This window comes from Micromesistius poutassou (genome assembly GCF_964030765.1).
Source record: "Micromesistius poutassou genome assembly, chromosome: 17".
Taxonomy (NCBI): domain Eukaryota; kingdom Metazoa; phylum Chordata; class Actinopteri; order Gadiformes; family Gadidae; genus Micromesistius; species Micromesistius poutassou.
The window spans coordinates 12,203,870-12,224,905 of NC_140287.1; the positions used below are offsets into that span (position 1 = coordinate 12,203,870).

Here is a 21,036-nt window from a genome sequence, read left to right on the forward strand (position 1 = left end):
ATCCTTTTTCTTTTTCTTCTTATTATTAGTTGTTTATTTGCGTTTTATTTGAGTTAACCTCTTATGGAACAGTTGCGCATCACGGCTTTGGCTCTACTACGACCAGAGCTGTTGTCCCATGTTGCCAGTGGTAACCTGATGTCCTGCATTATGTTTTTGTTTTGGTCTGGCTCGTATAGGCAGAGGAGCTGGCGTCCCCGTGTTAGTAGTGGTTGCGGTGACGGTAGGTGGTTGTATTGAGAGCGCCTTCAGATTTTGCGCAGGGGAATGGGCTAATTCGGTTTTATCTGCTCGGGTGGACAAGGAATATTGCGACTTTTTAGGATGGATTTTCCAGTACATTTGATTTAGTCATCAGTGAGTGGTTAATATCGTTTTTGTTTTTTTCTGATACCTACTGTAGGCCTATGCGTAAATGAGAGTGGGCGTGCGTTATTAATTTGTAAGATTTACATTTGAGCTCTGGACATCGTAACATTGCCCAGCCGGACAGATAACGCGTGTGTGTGTGTGTGTGTGTGTGTGTGTGTGTGTGTGTGTGTGTGTGTGTGTGTGTGTGTGTGTGTGTGTGTGTGTGTGTGTGTGAATTCGAATGTATGCCTGTGTGTCCTCGCCTGGAGTGTGGATAGAACTCAAGAAGTGTGTGTGTGTGTGTGTGTGTGTGTGTGTGTGTGTGTGTGTGTGTGTGTGTGTGTGTGTGTGTGTGTGTGTGTGTGTGTGTGTGTGTGTGTGTGTGTGTGTGTGTGTGTGTGTGTGTGTGTGTTTGTGTCCCCGCTGAGCTTAACGGGTGGATCGTAGCAGAAGTTGAACGGTCGGTCACGCTCTTGATTTCCCATTGATTGGAATATCCTTCTCGGCCGTTCTGCAACACGCGTAATTAAGCTGGCTTGCTTTTACGCATGGTTATAGGCAATCAAAGCAAGGGAAGGTTGGCTTTTTTTGAAAGGGACGATGGGGGTTTCAGAGAGCGCCAGGGGGCTCCAGCAGCTCCAGAACCCGCGCGCCTTGAACGGCCAGAGCCAGCTGCGGCCACGTGCATGACCGTGCGTAAACAGGATGCCCTCTTGGTCCGAGCGCGTGGAGTGCTTCTACTTCAACTGCAGCAGAGAGGAGAGCCGCCAGAACGAGACGTGGAACGGGGACCCCTTCCCACCTCTAAACTATTACTCCATCCCCCTGCTCACGGCCATCACCGTGGCGTGCGCACTTCTGTTTCTGGTCGGGGTGGTCGGCAACGTTATGACCATTCTGGTGGTCAGTAAGTACCGGGACATGCACACCACCACCAACCTGTACCTGTGCAGCATGGCCGTGTCCGACCTGCTCATCTTTCTGTGCATGCCGCCGGACCTCTACCGCATGTGGCGCTACAGACCCTGGCGCTTCGGGGACGCGCTCTGCAAGCTCTTTCAGTTCGTTTCCGAGTCTTGCACGTACTCCACCATCCTGAGCATCACCGCGCTGTCCGTGGAGCGCTACCTGGCCATCTGCTTCCCGCTACGCGCCAAGGCGCTGGTCACCAAGCGGCGAGTGCGCGCGCTCATCCTGCTGCTCTGGATCGTCTCCCTGACAAGCGCGGGGCCCGTGTTCGTGATGGTCGGAGTGGAGCGGGACTACGTCTGGGGCGGGAGCAACGAATCGAGCTTGGAGCGGGAGGAGAGCGCCGGGGACACACGGGAGTGTAAGATGACGCACTACGCGGTGGAGTCGGGCCTGATGGGCGCCATGGTGTGGCTGAGCTCTGTCTTCTTCTTCATGCCGGTGTTCTGCCTCACGGTGCTCTACGGCCTCATCGGCCGCAGGCTGTGGCAGAGACACCGGGAGAACAGTATGGGCTCCCGCGTGGCGCATCGGGACAAGAGCAACAGGCAGACCATCAAAATGCTGGGTAAGAAGAACGTGTTGAACTCCTGTGGCGCTTTTACGCATGCTTTATGCTCGACCTATTTTGTAGTGAAAATGTGGGTGAACATGCATTTTTATGTATAAGCAAATCAGGTCAATAAAGATCGACTTCAAATTGTAAATTAAGTCAAAACGTTTCATTTCCCGATATATTGACACAACCCAATGTATATTGATCACTCCCATTTGGCATTCGAACATATTCGAGTCACCAACTCGCTTACTCCTTTTTATCCCCTTTTTCCTTCTTGCCCTTTATTGGTATTTATTCCCTGCCTTCTTTCTTTCCTTCAGTGGTCGTCGTGTTGGCCTTCGTCCTGTGCTGGCTGCCCTTCCACGTTGGCCGCTATCTCCAGTTCCGCTCCCTTGACGCGCCGTCTCCGATGCTGTCCGCTCTCTCGGAGTACTGCAGTCTCGTGTCCGTGGTGCTCTTCTACCTGAGCGCCGCCGTCAACCCCATTCTGTACAACACCATGTCCTGGAAATACCGATGCGCGGCCGTGCGCCTCTTCGGCCTGACCGAAGGGCCCCGACCGCGCGGTCGCACCGCCAGCACCCTGAAGGGAGAGGGCTGCTCGCCCGGCTGGAGGGAGTCCACGGTCAGTCTCTAAATGACCTTGATGTTTCGGACATGGACATACATTTTTGATCTCAGCGGTGAGAAGATAAGAACTGACTTTGGGGATGGTTGGACGTCGAACTTTTCTGTTTCGGGAACAACGGCAGATGCATTGCTGCAGTTACATGACTCCCTAGTCCCTGCATGACGACGCGTTCAAAAGAACACTGAACATCGATCCTTGGTTATCAATCCAAGCTATTGCCAAAAGCTAGTGCCATCTGCTACTCGTGCATCATAGCTGTATTCATTAAACATCAATAAACATTCTAGCCTTCAGTGCGCACTGCGTATGCAGATCCAGTTAGGGCCTGGCGAACCCAAATCAGAACAACACGCCAAGCAGTAAACGCAGTTGAAGAAGCACCGCACACATATGTCGAACATAACGATCACTGTAATTGCCTTATGATGTGATAAAATCATATTCTGGATGACAAGGAAGCACTGTAGAACTTTGAACCACATATCTGCTCTTCATTCCAGAGGACAGGTTGGTGTGTGTGTGTGTGTGTGTGTGTGTGTGTGTGTGTGTGTGTGTGTGTGTGTGTGTGTGTGTGTGTGCGCGTGTGTGCACACGTGTGTGTGTGTGTGTGTGTGTGTGTGTGTGTGTGTGTGTGTGTGTGTGTGTGTGTGTGTGTGTGTGTGTGTGTGTGTGTGTGTGTGTTTGTGTGAGCGAGAGAATGACAAAGACAGACTCAGGTGTTTTGTCTTTTGCAACTATTCTCTTGGAAAGAGTTCACAGTATATATTAAGTGTAAACAGACCATTGTGTAATTTGGATGTTTTGAAGTTCTGCTTGTGAACAGAGTTGGATGGTGAATCTAGTGAAGGCCCTGCATCTTGGCCATGCATGCCCATGTCGTGTAGTATGATCTTAGTCACAGTCAGACAAGGAACAGATTTACTTGAACAAAGAAGAGAACATTTTAATGCTGAGGATTCTGCAAAAAATAAAAAAGTAGCCTGATGATCGGATAGGACCAATTTGGTCTTGGTGGGGAATAACGCTGTGAAAACATCCCAAAGAACATTGGCGGTCGGGAGACTCAAACCCTACTTTCAGTCACTTGTTATCTCTGTGAAACAAAGCTCTTTGTCTCAATGACATGTCATTATATGGGGGTCATCGTGGGTGTGCCAAAGGTACGAAAATAATTCATCATCACTTCTATTTATTTTTCCTTAAAAATACAGTTTATTTTTTATTCCAATTGGAACAGTATGTTCACTGGATCTTTAAAGTTATATGGAAATGTGTGACATTAAATATGGGATTGGCGAGTGGGAAAAACAACAACAACATATATATATACATATATAATAATAATAATAATAATAATAAAATAAATGCATCCAGTATAGGAAACCTTATGTAATTGGACAGCTGGGCCTTGTTAGCAGGTGGAATTCCAAAATGAAAAAAACAACAGATTTGGATGTCACGCCAAATACTCCTCTTCCCTCATTCCATTAGAGCTAACAATATCAAACCCCATTTAACCTTCACCAAGTGGCATGTCACTTTGAATTATTAAACACAAACCAGACTTGTGAAACTTTCTCTTAAAAACTTTAGATGCCTACTGCAGCTTATTGCTTCTTCTGCTCTATAGAGGGAATTATAATGTGTGTTCCATTATGGGATGTATGTTCAGATGACATTACATTTGATGTGAATGACATGGTCCTGCTGGCGAAAACCACATAATTTCCACTGTGAGGAACGGGAAAACTGTGGAGCAAAAAAAAGTGATATAGTTTCATGCCTTAACTTGTAAATAGATCCTTTGTGTGGTCTGTATAGGGCTGTTGTTTGTTTTTTAATAACTTTTCATCCATCAGTGCTATATTCATGGCTACGCATTCATACTTGAAATCTCTGAAAACTAACACACCCACACACACACAACCTCCAAGCCCTTAGAGAGGATTGTATGTTAATTAATGTACCATGTTGTATACACTGATGTCATTCAGATAAAATTAACGTTTTAAAGAGACATTATAAATATTTCCTGTTCAGGGGTGCGGCTATGCGTTATTCAATGGATTATACAGTTCTATAACTGTTTGTTTATTATGTTGATGAAAATGTCTTGTAAAAATAAACAATAGAAAAGTAACCACTAGTGTGTTATTTTTAAAATCGTAAAAAAATAAAAGTTGCCACTGCAAGTCTAAAATGTTTTCAGTGTTTTAATGTTAGGGAAAATCTCTAATGAGCTGCTTATGTTCACGGACAAGTAGAGTAGTTCATAATAGACTGCTCTTGTATTGAAGTGTGTCAATAAACTGAAAGTGGGATACCAATCAACAAGAGTGGTGAGAGAGAGAGAGAGAGAGAGAGAGAGAGAGAGAGAGAGAGAGAGAGAGAGAGAGAGAGAGAGAGAGAGAGAGATGGAGAGGGAGAAAGAGAGGGAGGGAGAGAGGGAGAAAGAGAGGGAGGGAGAGAGAGAGTGATAGAAAGCAAAAAGCTAGAATATGACAAATTTGCTTAAAAAGATTGGATTAACCTTAAATTTAAAATAAAATGGAGTGACCACTACATGTCCAGCGTCATGCTCACCAGGACCCTTGGAAGTGTCCATTAGCACAGAGCATTGGCTGGGAGTGGACATTTGCAGATGGGAGCATGTAAAAGCACGGATGAAAAAAACAACAAATTGGGAACACTTGTGTCACGTTGGATGGAGGTCAGCGACACTTTTGATTGAACTTGGAAGAGATCATGATTAGAGAAAAAAAAAAAAGCTTTAAGTATGCTGCCCCATCTGCTTGGAACACCCTCTACAAATGCTTAAAACTATCGGAACTGATCTCATTTGTTGCCTTTGGCTCTTTACTGAAGGACTTATTATATGGAAATATTGGACATTGTTCCTGTGTATAATTCCTCAGTTGAAGTCCCCAAACTGTCTTTTAATTGTGTGTAAATTGGGAACATATAAAAGCATGAATGTTTTTTTTTATTAACAACACAAATTGGGAACTCTTGTGTCATCGTGTTGGATGGAGGTCAGGGCCACTTTTTATTTAACGTGGAAGAGATCATGATCAGAGAAACAGAAAAAATAAATAATACGCTGAATGTCCAGGTCAGAAAAAAATTTAAACATTTATTGGGCATAAATATATTATATATACGCTACCGATACAGTTATGTCTTACATACATAGGGTAGTATTTGCAAAATCTATACATTAAAATTGATATGGCAGTTTCTTTTATATGATGCATATGAAATTGTCTAACATTTACAATACATGAAATGCATGATTTTTCTGTATTTTCAATTTCGTAGACTATGACAACATTGGAATGTCTTGATTTTTAATCGTGAGGTAAAAATACGTTTGTTTTTGTTGTTTTGCTTAAAAAAGATTGAAATACCTGTGTTTCTCTGTACTTTGTCAAATCGCCAATCTCTCGGCCAAAATCTCAATAAGAAAAAAAACAGAAAAAATTAAAGGAAAACCAGGACCAATCCGAAGGCACAGACGTGAAGTTGCTAAGCAACAATGTGTCTGTCAATCTTGAAAACCCTGCAAAAGGACGTAAAGGAGGGGCGGGAGGTTTGCGGTCTACGAAGTAGTAAAAAAAAAAAAACAACATTACAAAAAAATCCACAAAACAAAAACAATGAAACAAATACGAAAGTAAGGGAGTACCTAGCCCGGGAAACGGTGTCGGGGCTAACCGTTCGGTTGACGTTGGGCTAATCAATGCAATTATTTACTGGCCTGACTGATTGGTCGAACACAGGGCCAATCATGATCTCACATGAGATGGGTTGGAGGGGGTGTCGGCTAACAGCAAGAGGCTTTAAGGAAGGAGTTTAACATATTATACTCTAACTAGCGTAACGTTCGGTTACTAAACAACTAGGACATTTCACGCACCCACTTCCTGGCAATCCCCCCCCCATGCAATAGAGATACACACCATGATACACACGACGAGCACATCAGAGGTTAAGGCACCGGTCGCACTACCGTCCCTCCCTCCCTCCCCCACTTCCCCATCTCTCCCTCCCACCACTGTGGGGGGAGAGAAAAAATGTATGTATATATATAAAATATTCAGGGGTGCACAGATGCACCCCAGGGGAAGTGAAGGCCATGCCATCACCCCCTGGTGACGTCACAGTGATGCCAATGGTGTTGTAATACCAAATGAATATAACAGATGTCCTTGGCAGAGTAGTGTATGGACCGAGGAGAAGGAGAAGGGGGGGGGGGGGGGGGGGGCGGACACCCTAAATCTCTACCCCGCTGGTGTTTTGACTCTGCAAGACTAATGCTTGGCTGTTAAAAAAAAAGTGCTTAAACGCTTAAATTCTTATTTCTCATTACAATCGTATACTATAGCTCTATAGATATCTCTGTATATCATCTCTTAGCAAAATACTGGATACAAAATACTCACTACAGCTATAACCAGCGCTAGTCTGGAACAAGGAATAATCATCGCTTTCATTGTCGAAACCGGCCTGAAATCATTGCGTTGATAGTTTTGCCGTTTATACACCTTTCTGTTTAAAATCAGGTTCTCTTGGGAAAAAAGTGAGTAAACATTTAAAAAATGGCACATTTCTTTTTGCAATACAAATAAAGGGGAAAAAATACAAAAGAAAACATCTGAAAAACAAACGGTAATATGACAAAGAAGTGTAATCACAGATCCAAGTTAATGTGTTTTTTTTTCTTTCCTTTTTGAGAATAACAATAACAATAGGTATAGTCTCGGCGCTGTGCAGCTTACATGAACATCACAGAACCCTTTAGACAATCCAAAAAATGCAAAGGAAATAAAAACTATAGGAAAGGAAGCGTCGTCGAGTAGACACCAGAAGCGTGAACTTTGGCATTAAAACCGTCAAAGAAGAACCAGGAGCTTCATTATAACACTACCAGAGAAAGGAAAATATATCAAAAAAATAAAAGCCAAAGGCAGCTACATAGATCCCATAACATTTGTTGGCTAGGTCTGCTACATATGTCTCTAAAGCGTTACAAAAAACTGCTCGGCAGTTATTACAGCCGGTGAGGAGGAGATGAAGAACGATGACCAATGTAGAACGAGAAAAATAAAAATAAGAATGTAGGCATTTGGTAACAAACTGCGACGCAGAAATCTTGCTTATGATGTTCCCGACAGTTTAATGGTAAAATACTTGAAAAGGGTTACTGAGATACGGAATGCTGGCCTTTTTATAAACATACATCCATTAAAAAAATTAGAAAGGAAGAAAATAAAACGTCGTGCTACAATAATTTTTGTTTTCTATATAGCTACACTTGTCTCTTAATCTTTTAAACAATAAATAAATGACGATTGCACTGTAATTGGCATGTAAAGTACTGTATGCAAATATATAGTATAAATAAGAAAAAAACCTAAGAAAAGACCTATACCTTAATTTTTTTTCCCATCAACTTTGGCAAAAGGTAACTTTTAGCGGATAGACCACTTTGCTTAGTGACAAAAACAGGAACAAGGCACAGCGTGGAAAGAGGACAATACAGTGTAAAAAGGACAGAATGGTGAGAGAAAGAGAGGGAGAGAGAGAGAGAGACAGAGAGAGAGAGAGCGAGACTGCATCGATGGTAACGAAGATCCTAACATACAGATATCCTTCCTTGTAAGACCACTTCCCTGAGGTGCGTTACAGGTCACCAATCACAGTGGGAGGTGGATGTGTGGGCGGGGCAAGCAAACAGGAACTCCGCCCCCCCTACAACTATCTTGTTCCCTCCTCTTTGTCCTTAGAGTCCCCCCCCCCCTTGGTTAAAAGTAGACCTGTGGCACAGAAAAGCAACCAGACTCTGGGTAATGTAGCATGTTCGGTCAAAGGCTTGTTTGGTTAGTGAACATTAGCTCTAATCCCCAGAGCACACGTAGAGAGGCCCCAGACCCTACCACTGCTCTGATTACCGCTCAATTAAATGACCTGTTGCAGAGAGAGAACAAGAGAGAAAACAAGAGAAAGAACGATAGAGATGTACAGAGAGAGAGAGAGAGAGAGAGAGAGAGAGAGAGAGAGAGAGAGAGAGAGAGAGAGAGAGAGAGAGAGAGAGAGTGTGTGTGTTTGTGTGTGTGGATCGGGATTAAGAAAGGGTGGTATAAAAAAGTATATCACAGATACTTATGGGGGAAGCGTTGAGGAAATGAGGCAGCGGAAGGAATCCTTAGACCTTAGTTAGAAGTATTGATTCGCCGACTTGGCTCGAGAGCTAGGTCAGCTGGCTGCTTGGAGGGTATAGGGTAGGGAGGGTAGAGGGTCTCAAGCTAACTGCTAACACCTATTGTTGTTTTGCTAACACACAGCAGTATTAAAGCCGTCTAGCTAGTTATGGCCTGTGATGCGCACGATCCATACACCAGTATTACAAAAAAAGAACCTTACAGGTGTGCAAGCTAGGGCTTAGACGCAGCGCCAATCACATTCCAAGCTTCAATCCCAAACACAGACCGAAAACTGATGAAATCTTATTTCATCTTATTTAAAAACCTTGAACTGAGACCAAGGGCTGAATTTCGTTGCTGTTCGCAAACTAAAATAGACTCCCTCCCTTTCACTTAAGCCGTACTCCCCAAGTTACCATCACTTATATTACAATACATCTACAGCATTTTATATATATACATACATATGTATATATATATACATATATATATATATTTTATAATATCTATTGTTTGTATATATATATATAATATATATTGTTGGTATGTATATTTGTAAATATATATATATTTTTATTTTATCTATTTTTACTGGTTTTCCATTCTTTATGAAGATATAAAATCAAAGGATAGCAGCATCTTACATCACGCATGGATTGCATTGCTTTGGTAGCTGAGTAAAAGAGTAAATTAATGGTAAATCTATGTTTCTCATTGTCATTGCATGTGTGCCTGAAATGTCTGCATTACATGTCGGCATTCTTGTTTCATACATGTGTGTAAAAGTATGTGTATTTGTGTGTGGTTTCAAACAACACAAAATAAATCAGTATTTCCTTTATGTCAGTATATATTTGCATGCTTTCTTTGAATATGGTTATGTGATTTGATGTGTCTTGTTTTGTTTCAGATAGGTGTAGACTGCAGTTATTGATAAAAGGCTGTAAATTGAACTGGACTGCATAATAACGTACGATCGGCTAAAGCTTCAAAGGCCTACCTTGGAATATGGCTGAATAGTAGTAGACTGCAGCAAAAAAACAGAAAAAGAAGTGAAAATCAAACATCCGATAACAATCACAAAAAAATTAAGGCAATGACTGTCAAGAAATATATACTTTTGTCTAATTTGAATATGTTTTTTCTTTTAAAAAAAGATATAAAATAAAACATGCAAGTCAGTTCTGAGGAACAACTGCTTTGCTACCAGCTATTTTCTTTCTCTTAAGGCTTGGTTATCAGTATTCTTTCCCAGCCGATGTTTGGTGAAAAGATCGGCTTCCGTCTACGTTTATCCATATCGAAAAAGAGACACACGCAAATGATACTAAGACAGACAGATACAGAGAGAGAGAGAGATTGAAAAAAAATATTGAATGATCCAGGAAAAAGACAAGAACAACAGACAGAAAGAGAGACCCAAGGAAATCCCCAATTGGTGCTTTGACTAAAACGTACGTCACGTTCAGCGGTATACTTAGAGCGTTTTTGCAATCTTGGATATGATTTCGGTTTCTTTCGTCGACTGCTTTTTCTTTTTTGTTTCTTTTTGTTGTAGTGTCTCTCTCATGGGTAGGTTTTGATTTCTCTTGCTATCCTCTAGTAATATTTCCCCCCTGAAGCCCTGGCCCCCTTTAGTTCATGAACAGGTACTGCAGCAGGCACGCAATGAGGATGGAGAAGCCGGCGAACACGCAGACGATCAGTGCGGCGAAGCGCTCGTCGCTGGAGATGAGCCCCGCCCCTTTACCCGCCTCCGCGGCGCACAGCTCCGTCCCCGCCGACATCACTTCCTGCCGCCGCAGGGTGAACAGGGAGGAAGGGCTGAGTGGCCCGCACATCTCCTGGGCCGAGTCCTGGCACAGGCGGCTGGCCGCCACCCGGAAGCGGTAGTCTGTGTTGCCCTGGAGACCGGAGATCTGGAAGACCGCTTCCTCTCCCTTGAACACCTGAGGGATGGGCGGACGGATGGAGAGAGAGAGAGAGAATGACACACACACACACACACACACACACACACACACACACACACACACACACACACACACACACACACAGAGTGATGAGAAAGAAACAGAGAGAGAGAGAGAGAGACAAGCTGTTATTGCCACGCTTGAAAAATTAAAACATAGAGCTCTCCTCGTTGAGGTAAGCAGTATGCAGCCCAGGTATCCCTTACTTAACAACTTATATGGATACACAAATAATTATACAGCATATAAAAAAAAGTCTGTGTGAGTGAATAGGAGGTCAGCCTGAAAGGTAGAACTGCATTTATGTTGAACACATCCCTTCAGATTCAACAGCAGCCTGGCTTACTCACAGCACTGCTGATGAGAACTCCCTGACTGCTATAGTGGGGTTCTGGAGGGGCTCAGAGTGCAGCTGGGCCTCACCAGGATAACAGGGAACGGGATCTGATGCCCTTCCGCACATCATCCATCATGCACACAGTGTGATCGTTGGACTTGGCCAGAAAAACACTTCACGAATCAGCAACCTCATTCATGCTCAAATTGGGCATAATTGAATCGGGCAAAATTACAATAATTACCAAACACAACGTCCAAAAAATACACTTTAAAAAAAATGATTAGTTCTAATCCAACTAGGCTTCATCTCCTGTCCAGTTTTTGAGGTCATCATTACCCAAAGGCATTAATGGCCGTGTATATATATATATATATATATATATATATATATATATACTGTATATAATGGAGTGGAGATGCAGCAAGTGATGCAGCAATACAGTCCTTCAGCTGAGCGAGTGCGAGCCCCCTGCCCTCCCTGGCCTGGCACACAACCTCCCATCAATCGATTGTTGTTATCAAAGTCCCTGCTGATCCACACACACACACACACACACACACACACATACGTACATACGCAAACACACACACACACACACACCAAAACACACACTCACACGTGATACTGGCGTCTACCGGCTCATAAGACCTCGCTGCTCCTAGTCTGCGTTAATGAAGTCAAATGGACACATTACAGCGATGACGATAGGAAGGAACAGGGTGTGCATGTGGCTGCCCCAGGATGAGAGAGAAACCAGAGAAAGTAAATGAGAGCAGAAATAAAGAGAGAAAGAGAGAGAGCGTTAGAGTTAGAGAGATAATTAAAAGGATAGAAAAGGAAGAAGATCACAGACACATCCGTGAAAACAGAACTATTCACAGAGCCTCATTATCGCTAGTGATATTGATAGTGACAGTGATATTTTGTTTTTTTGATTGAGGTTTTATCACACACTAAAACTAAAACCAAAGTTCTGTTTGATCGCATTAAAACCACCATAAACGGCTGATCCAGTGTCTGGGTACCATCAGGCGCACACTGTTTTTACAATCAATATAGCGTAGCAAAGAGAGGATTTCACAGAAAATAGGTCACTACTACCTTGATCATTCTGGCGGTAGTCTAACATGCATCAAACAAAGACTAAACCCATATAATGAGGGATCAAACACTATCAGGGTTCTCTTGCACATCAAGACATGCCTGCCTCAATGTAATGTTAATATATTAAAATATGTTAAAATAAATCACATACTTATTGCACACTATGAAAGCAGGATCTCGTGATGATGCTATTGATGCAATTGCTATTCAAATAACCTATTCAGAACCCCAAGAAGAATAGATGCAGGGCTACAATAACACACATACAATTATAATTGATAATGTTATATAAGGCAGAGATATGGATGCATACGCTACTTTCTGAAAACTAAAGTAAAAATGTTTAGCCTACAGCTGATTACCAGCTGAGACCATGGATAACCACCCAATAACCTTGGCCTACATAGTGTTGTGAACACAGCGGTAAACATTAGAAACATCCGCAATGGACTGAGGTGGTCTGACTTGGGTTATCATTGATGGGGTGAAAAAGGGGTTTATAATTACTGGCTTTAAAATCAAGAGGAGCTCATTTGACTTTTAACAAAATGCTGTATTTAACGTGATATCTATCATGTTAACTAGCGCATTAAATAGCCATAAAAACACCAACTTTTACACCATTTTGGAAAAATTGGCAATAAAAGTTTTTACCTACTAAAACGCATAATAAAATACACAGGCGTAAAACACAGCTTTATGTGTGTGTGTGTGTGTGTGTGTGTGTGTGTGTGTGTGTGTGTGTGTGTGTGTGTGTGTGTGTGAGTGAAGTACCAACCTGTTTGTATTCAGACTCGCGTCCAACCAGAACCTGCAACACGTAGCTGATGGGGTCTCCTCTCATTGGTTGGATAGTCTCCCATGTGATTTCGCACATGTTACCCTCCACCTGGTGCACTCTGGGAGCTGGAGAAGGTAAACATTTAATTTAAATCAGCATATATTCCATTGTAGTATTTTGGTACAGTATATATCCCTGACTTTCAATCAGGGCCAAATCATTTCTCATATGGCCCTTTTCCATACATATGTGTTGGGAGTTACACCTCCATCACAACACGGCTAACCACCTGAAGAGGGGTCTGTAACTGATGACACGTTTGTTGTTTTTAGTTTTATATTATAGCCTGTCGGGAAATGTGATTGATTTGTTTAGGAGACATTAAATATATTCGTTTTGTTACAGACAGAGGGAACACACACAATTATATCCACCGTTTATTACAGATTCGTCAGGGTTACGCATTGCACAATGTTTCACACATATTACACAAAGTACCACGCGGTGTCCTTGATATAAGGAAAAAATAAAGTGTTGAATGTCAATATCAGCGATCTAATAGTGTGAAATACTGTTATATCCAGTCTTTAGAAAAAGAATAATTTCAATGAAATATCACATTTTTCAACATGCTATTTTGTTTTGCCAGCGAATATCGACCCCCTTATTGTTTGTTTAAAAAAACCATTATGTAATACCAATGGCCCTATCCACTCATTTTCTTTACTAAACAGAGCACATTATCAAACAAATATCCCAAGTTGACAACGTCAAATGCATGTCAACAGCATCCCTCATATCCTCATACTCATACTTTTCCATGGCATGGCTATGAGATACGGCCTATCTCTGGGTCTGCGGGTGGCGATGACGTACCTTTCATGGCGGGCGGGACCGACTTGGCCGTACAGAAGGTGTGTGTGGCGGTGAAGGGCCCCTCCCCTGCAGTGCTGGCCGCCTGTATCCTGAAGCTGTAGCTGCTGGACTCGGTCAGTCGCTGCACCCTGTAGGTGTGGCTCGGGCCGCGGTAGATGGTCACGAACCTGGTGGGGGGCGGGCGGGGAGAGAGGGAGAGCTTGGTTTATTGTTCCATGGCAATATCACTTGTTCGTATTTGATTCAATGTCATGAAGTGCAATATATGTAGTTTAATGTAATTCAATTGTGAGAGTGAGGGAGAGAGAGAGCTTGGTTTATTTTTCCAAGGCAATATCGCTTGTTAGTATTTGAGTGTAATTTCAGTGTAATGAAAATGTAATGTATGTAATTAAATGGAATTAAATTCAGAGCGTGAGGGAGAGAGAGAGAGCTTTGTTGTTATGTTTTCAAATTAAATAATTATATTATATAATTATTTGATCATAATTCTTAACATATTTATATACAGCTTGTTTGTATTTAATTAAATGAAACGTAACATAATGTATGTAATTTAATTCAATTCAGAGAGTTAGGGAGAGAGAGAGAATTAAGTAAGGATTGGACTATGGAAATAGTACTAGGAGTTTTTGAATGGTCATCGCCGCAATAGCCTCAGAAGAGGAGGGAGAAGGAAAAGACAGGCTAACGTAGGGACAGGAAGTGGGGAAGAGCAATGGAAGTTGGCGGAGGAGGGGATTGATGGAAAGCCTGTCAGAGAAGGAGTTGGATGTCATGTTCCACTCTTAAGAGTTTTACAAGGAAAAAGAAGGTCAGATCCATTTCTCAACCAGCATTCGTTTTTTTTCCGTGTAGGTCAAATGAAAACGCACTCTCCGGCTTCTGCGGAGGAGCATTGAGACAAGAGGAAATGTAGATGAATGGAATTAGACTATCGAGGAGAAGATGGATGGTTAGAACACACCCTGTGTGTGCGTGTGTGCGATTGGGCGGTGGGACCTTCAGAGCAGACACAGAGAACGGGGAAGGAGGCGGAGGGAGGGGGAGAGGGAGAGGGAGAGAGCATAGGCCCCATGAATGTACGAAGGACGAAACTCTTCAACAAAAAATAAACAACATAAAAAATGATCACACAAGCTTCTGGAATATGAGACAGGCATACTGCCTTGAGTGATGGATGACGTACAGATGAATAGGTGAATATAGGGATGACTTCGATGGACAATGGATAATGGATGGATTAACTGGTGAAAGATAGTTAGGTGGATGGATGATGGATTGAAGGAAGGAAGGATGGATGAATGAGTTGATGATGGGTGGATGGAAGAATTGATATGCAAATGGGTGGGAATATTAATGGATTGTTGGAGATAAAGGATGATGGATGGATAGATGGACGGACCATTAACCTGACATCGTCAGACTAATTCGCAATGCATATTAGTCTGGAACCGCTCAGTACATTTTTTCGATTTCCTCAGGGTGTTATCAATGGGCAGTGGACAAAAAGGCCTCTGTATGCAATTGGATGGACCTATAACCAATCACAGCGACGCAAAGAGTGACGTAGAGCTGTGCGAAGGTCGGTAAATTACACTTTGACCAAATCCTGAGGGAAGTACGGCAATCTTTCTTATCAACAAAAACTTGTTGATAAGTGCAGTTGTTTGTTCTTATTTTAGAGAAAATATATACCGCAGAGTTATTTTATCGGACAATATCGGATAACAACAGGCAGTTAAATCCAACGCGCCCTGCATTAGATCAAATGGTTGTGATTAGCCCGACCTGAGCCAGATCTGCTGGGAATCGGTCAGAACCGGAGAACAGCTGCCATAGAAAATCAAATATGAGTTGGCAGGTTTAGAATCCGTGGCTAGTGGATGATGGCCGGATGGATGTGTGGATATAAAACGGACGGCTAGGAGAGATGACTGGGTCGATTAATGAAGACGGATGGATTGGATGGATGCAGCCAGCTGGAATGCGAGAAATACGAGGATTAGAGATAAAGGGGGAATATTTAGTTGTAAGTAGTAAACTCCCAAGAGAGAAGCGAGGAGGTGACTGGAGAGAGGTCAACTGAGTCAAACTGATAGACGGGGACTGGGTGAAATAAAATGGAAGAGGAAATGAAGGATGAGAATAAGGGAAGGGAGGGGTGGGCGAGGAGAAAAAATAAGAATGATTCAGAGTGTGAGACAGGTGGAATTAAAAAATATAGAGTGGAGACTTGGAGAATTGAGTGTTCTAGAAGGAGGCTGAAAGAGGGAGAGAGAGGGAGGTATAGATGTAGGGAGAAAGGTAGAGCTATGTAGAGAGAGGTAAAGATAGGGAGATAGAGGGACAGAGAGATGCGGAGAGAGAGAGAAAGGTAGAGAGAGAAAGCGGTAGAGAGAAAATAATGAGAAAGAGAGTGAGTGGTAGAGAGCAAATAATTGAAGAGAAAGAGAGAGAAACAGAGAAAGAAGTGGAACTTCAGCCCATAATATAATACCCTCTAAACTCTTTATGTACCCCAACTTTAGATAAGTAAGAGGTTTCTGTGGTTGATTATTTAATTACTAAAGTGTGCACACAAATCCGCACGCATACACACACACATCTTCACAAACACACATTTATTTCTCTCTTTCTATCGCGTTAGCACAAACACAAGCACGAATGCATTGAACTATTTTATTCTCATATTAATTGGCACAGTACATTTTTGCCCAACTAAGATCTTTTTTCTGCCACATTTAACATATCCCTGTTAAATGTGGCAAAAAAAATATCTCAGTTGGGCAAAAATGTACTGTGTCAATTAATATGAGAATGTGAAAGGACTTGAAAGGACTCCAGCATGTGTGTGTGTGTGTGTGTGTGTGTGTGTGTGTGTGTGTGTGATTTCCCCAATATGCATCACTTTGTAGTGAGTAAGTATGTATGGGGACAAAGCAGAGTGGCAGGACCAGGTTCAACCAACGGGGACACACACACACACACACACACACACACACACACACACACACACACACACACACACACACACACACACACACACACACACACACACACAAGCTTGTGGACAGGGAGGGGTGGAGTCTCAGATATCTTTTTATGGTGATTTTATGGTGAAAATGAAAAAACATACAGAGAGGGGTGAGCTAGAGTGTATCATTGTTATTGTGGTAATCCCTCGGGATTTCATAGATGTACGTTCAAGGTTGCCAATGGTTACCCCAGAGGAGGGAGTGGGGGGGAGCCCTCTATTGTTATCACAGAAGATGAATGGATGGATAGATCCATGGATCAATAGAAAAACATCTGAGAAAATAGAAGGGATCATGGAACGATGTAAAGAGAGAGACAGAAGATGGATGGATGAATTGGCGAAAGTGAACAAACGATAAGTATGATATTAAAACGATGGATGAGAAGACAGACAAAGGCGTCGATCGAAGTCAGACGAAACTCCCAAATGACGAGGTGAGGAACAAGTGGACTCCTGGATGAAATAGATTTATGAAGCAAACACTAACCAAAGTCATCCCAGACTTCCCCCTGAGGGGCACAGTTAAAGGAACCGAGAAATATAGAGACGGCAGACGACTTACAGATTGCTGGCGGGATGGACACGAAAGACAAATAGACATACAGATGGACGGTGGGAGAGTGGAAGAGAGAGAGAGAGGGAAAATGTAAAAAAAAAAAGGGGAGAGGATGAATTGCAGGAGGGACGAGAGGTAAGGAGAATACCAGATGAGGAGAGAGGAAGTGTGGACGGACAAACCAAAAACAAAAGTCAGATAAACAGACGCTAACATCATTTGGGATCTGCATGTCCCCGAACAGATCCATTCCATTGGTAAAATAAAGAACAAAACAGATTTGCCCACTGTCATCGGATCCGTTTGTTTACCACCTGACAGAACCATTGGTGGGGAGAGGGAAATGCACAAGGCTCAGTTGCCATGACGATTTTCTGTAATAATAATAAATAAAAGTAATAATAAATTAAGGGGCACTCTGCTTTTACCTAAGTGAGTAACTACACAGTATGGGGTGAGGGGCGGAGAGAGGTCAACGATACGAGGACAAAACATAAGGCATGTGACAAGGCCTCCTCTGCAGCTCATGATTTATTCAAACACTCACTGACTGGTTCCTGGACCCCTGGGCTGGTTTTTAGATTAATCAATTTATAATAATTCCACTTCCTTGACAGTGTGAGAGGCTAGGGCTTGATAATATGATTAGGGGTCTGGGGTACTCAGCCTTTCAACAGAAGTTCCAGAACAATCTAACAAACATAATTACCTGCGATTTTTAATTAACTTGAGCCATAATGATCATTTAATCTGCCCCCTTGTATCTGACCCCTTAACGTAATGAATAAGTGCTGCCGCGGGGGGTCTTCAACCTACCCAAGTCCTCTACCACTACACCACTCCTCAGTACCCTGCACTGGCTACCAGTGGCTGCTAGAATCCATGTCATTCGCGTCACTGGTACGCAACTACCGTGCTGCTAAGGGTTTTGTCCCATTCCGACATCCGGGACTTATTAAAACCATACACCCCGCTCCCGCTCAAACACCTTGCTACTCCCTTACTGGCCACTCAACACCATCAGCTGCCACTCAACACCATCTAGATTGCTGCTATCCTGGCTCCCACAACGGTGGAACGACCTCCCCACTGACACCAGGACAGCAGAAACCATACCCATCTCATACAAAACTCATCATTCCGACTGCACAATATAATCAGCCTTCTCCTGTCTAGGATTTAGCATTTGAATCATTTTTTAAAATTATTATTTAATGTACTCGCAAGATTCTTGCACTTTTTGGGTTGAATCTTCATGGTTGAATGTACTGATTGTAAGTTGTTTTGAACTAAAGGGTCAGCAAAAGAATGTAATGTAATGCTGTGGACACATACACACATATACACACGTACACTTTAGGAGGGCTATTGAGGATACATGACAACCAATAGTTAAACTAAGGCAAGCATGAAAAGTGTAAGCAGAGCCCAATGTGTGTGTGAGTGAGTGAGTGAGTGAGTGAGTGAGTGAGAGGCGCAAGTCAGTGAGACCGTGAGTGAAAAAGGGGGAAAGGTTGAGAAGTAGTACAAGTGAGAAGAGAGAGAGAGAGGGAGAGAGCGAGATGGGGAAAGAGAGAAGAAGAAGGAGCCACCTGTGGTTCTTGTCCTCCATCTGTAGTGTGTAGACCATGTCGTCGGCCAGCAGGGCCCGTGCGTGCAGGCCGCTGGCGTTCTCCCCCCACTTGAGCTTCAGGCTCTGGGGGCCAGCCGCGGCGCACTCAAGAGGGGGCGGGCTCGGTGGGAGGGGGCGCGTCCTCGCCAGGAGCGGCAGACTCAAGGGGCTGGAGCCAATGGCGTTGACCGCCTGGATGTGCACCCTGCAGGGGGTGACAGGACAGAAGAGGTTCAGGTCAGTGACGTGACGTGCATTCAGCCCCCATTTTGGTGTGTGGCAAAACAGCAACACCTGCTGTGCTTTCACAAATCTTCCACATAAACCATCACCAAAGTAATCAACGGCTCTGCTATACGGCTCCAGCTTCCGTGCACTACATATCCATACCATGTTCCATGTCACCCGATACAAAGTACTAGGGGTGACCCCGAATATTCGACTATTCTGTGATTCGATCGAAGGAGCCTGATTCGACTGCCAATCTCATAGTCGAATCTTCGGCAAAACACACTTATGCCGCTTTTCCAACGACAGTATCAGCTCGACTCGACTCAACTCGCCTCGACTCGACTCCAGGCGCGTTTCCATCTAAAAAAGTACCTCTTCAATGTGGGCGGGTCGTAGAAAATAACCTCTCCACCATGGGTGGGTCGTCATTAGGTTTTAATCACGGGAGACGCGATTCCCGGGAAATCTGAATCTGATCAAGACTATTTCCTGATTCCCGGGAAATGTTATGATGGGAAATAAAATAAAAAGCGCAATGACTGTGCGTCTATTGCTGTCATACGGTAACGTTGATGGAGGCGAAACTCGAGCCCTAGGAAAGGAACGACACTAAAACGAAACAGCGAAACGCTGATCCTCTGGAGCCGGTCCGTGGACTCCAGCCACGCCGGACGTTACCGTAACGTTACCGTATGACAACAATAGACGCGCAGTCATTGCGCTTTTTATTTTATTTTATTTCCCATCATAACCTTTCCCGGGAATCAGGAAATAGTCTTGATCAGATTCAGATTTCCCGGGAATCGCGTCTCCCGTGATTAAAACCTAATGACGACCCGCCCATGGTGGAGAGGTTATTTTCTACGACCCGCCCACATTGAAGAGGTAGGCCTACTTTTTTAGATGGAAACGCGCCTGGAACCGAGTCGAGTCGAGGCGAGTTGAGTCGAGTCGAGCTGATACTGGCGGTGGAAAAGCGGCAATATATGGATCAATGAGCAAAAAAAACAACAACAACATGATTCGAGGATCAGTCGACTATCGGCAAGACTTGACGAATCAGATTCGACTATGTCAATTCTTAGTCAGGGACACCCCTACAAAGTACTATCCCCTTGCCTGGACCTGACTCCTGATGACCGGCTTACACCGTCAAGGGGCTCCTGTGTGTTTGTTGCGACAGCAGTTCTCAGCAACACCTACTATGGTCCTCAGGAGAGGAGCTGACATGTTGGACCCCACTGGCGCACAGTCAGACTAGACTTCCACAGGCAGCCTCCGCACCAATCAGATGAAACCTCTCAAGACGCTCCTTGGTGGAGCTCCTTTAAGTTTTAGTTTTGATGAATCTCCCAGGTTTTTGACTTGTTACCTTTTTTGGTCTATATCTGGAATATCTGTAGCTTCGTGCCACAAACACACACAAACACACAGCACCATTTGATGAGCTGAATAATGAGCATATGGGAGGGCTCAACCGTGTGGACTGTTTGGCATGATGAGCGGTTTGACATTAACCTGCAACCTTTACTCATAATTCATGCAGCTGGATGAACACACAGGACACAAAGGGCAGCTCCCACCCATCCCTCAGCCAATTAATTAAAGGACTGATGATATGCTATTTTTGTGGTTAATTATACTATTAGACATTTCGGAATCATGGAAGAAAAGGTTTGAATGCTTTAATGTAAAAAATAGCCCTTATTATTATGAGACTGTTCATTGTTGCAAAACCGCTTTCAGCCTGTCCAAAAACGCTCGGTTTAGGCTCCTGTCTATTTAGGGCCACCTTCCCGAAAAAGCCCAG

The 21,036-nt window shown here is 43.4% G+C and overlaps 2 protein-coding genes across 2 annotated transcripts in view; one reads left to right on the forward strand and one right to left on the reverse strand.

Moving 5' to 3' along the window:
- Nucleotides 1-1,056: 1,056 nt before the first annotated feature.
- On the forward strand, nucleotides 1,057-2,516 carry ghsra (growth hormone secretagogue receptor a; the record flags this gene model as incomplete). The annotated part of the gene is made up of 2 exons (XM_084482626.1): nucleotides 1,057-1,888; nucleotides 2,200-2,516. The coding sequence occupies 2 exons, from the start codon at nucleotides 1,057-1,059 to the stop codon at nucleotides 2,514-2,516; spliced, it is 1,149 nt and encodes a 382-aa protein (XP_084338752.1).
- Nucleotides 2,517-5,634: 3,118 nt separating this feature from the next.
- fndc3ba (fibronectin type III domain containing 3Ba) overlaps nucleotides 5,635-21,036 on the reverse strand; it is a 54,027-nt gene continuing 38,625 nt past the window's right edge. The window contains exons 21-24 of the mRNA XM_084482507.1: nucleotides 18,976-19,200; nucleotides 13,788-13,954; nucleotides 12,909-13,036; nucleotides 5,635-10,662 (exon numbers count right to left, since the gene is read on the reverse strand). Coding sequence (XP_084338633.1) covers nucleotides 10,348-10,662; nucleotides 12,909-13,036; nucleotides 13,788-13,954; nucleotides 18,976-19,200 — 835 coding nt within the window. The 3' untranslated portion in view covers nucleotides 5,635-10,347. The remainder of the gene's footprint in view (nucleotides 10,663-12,908; nucleotides 13,037-13,787; nucleotides 13,955-18,975; nucleotides 19,201-21,036) is intronic.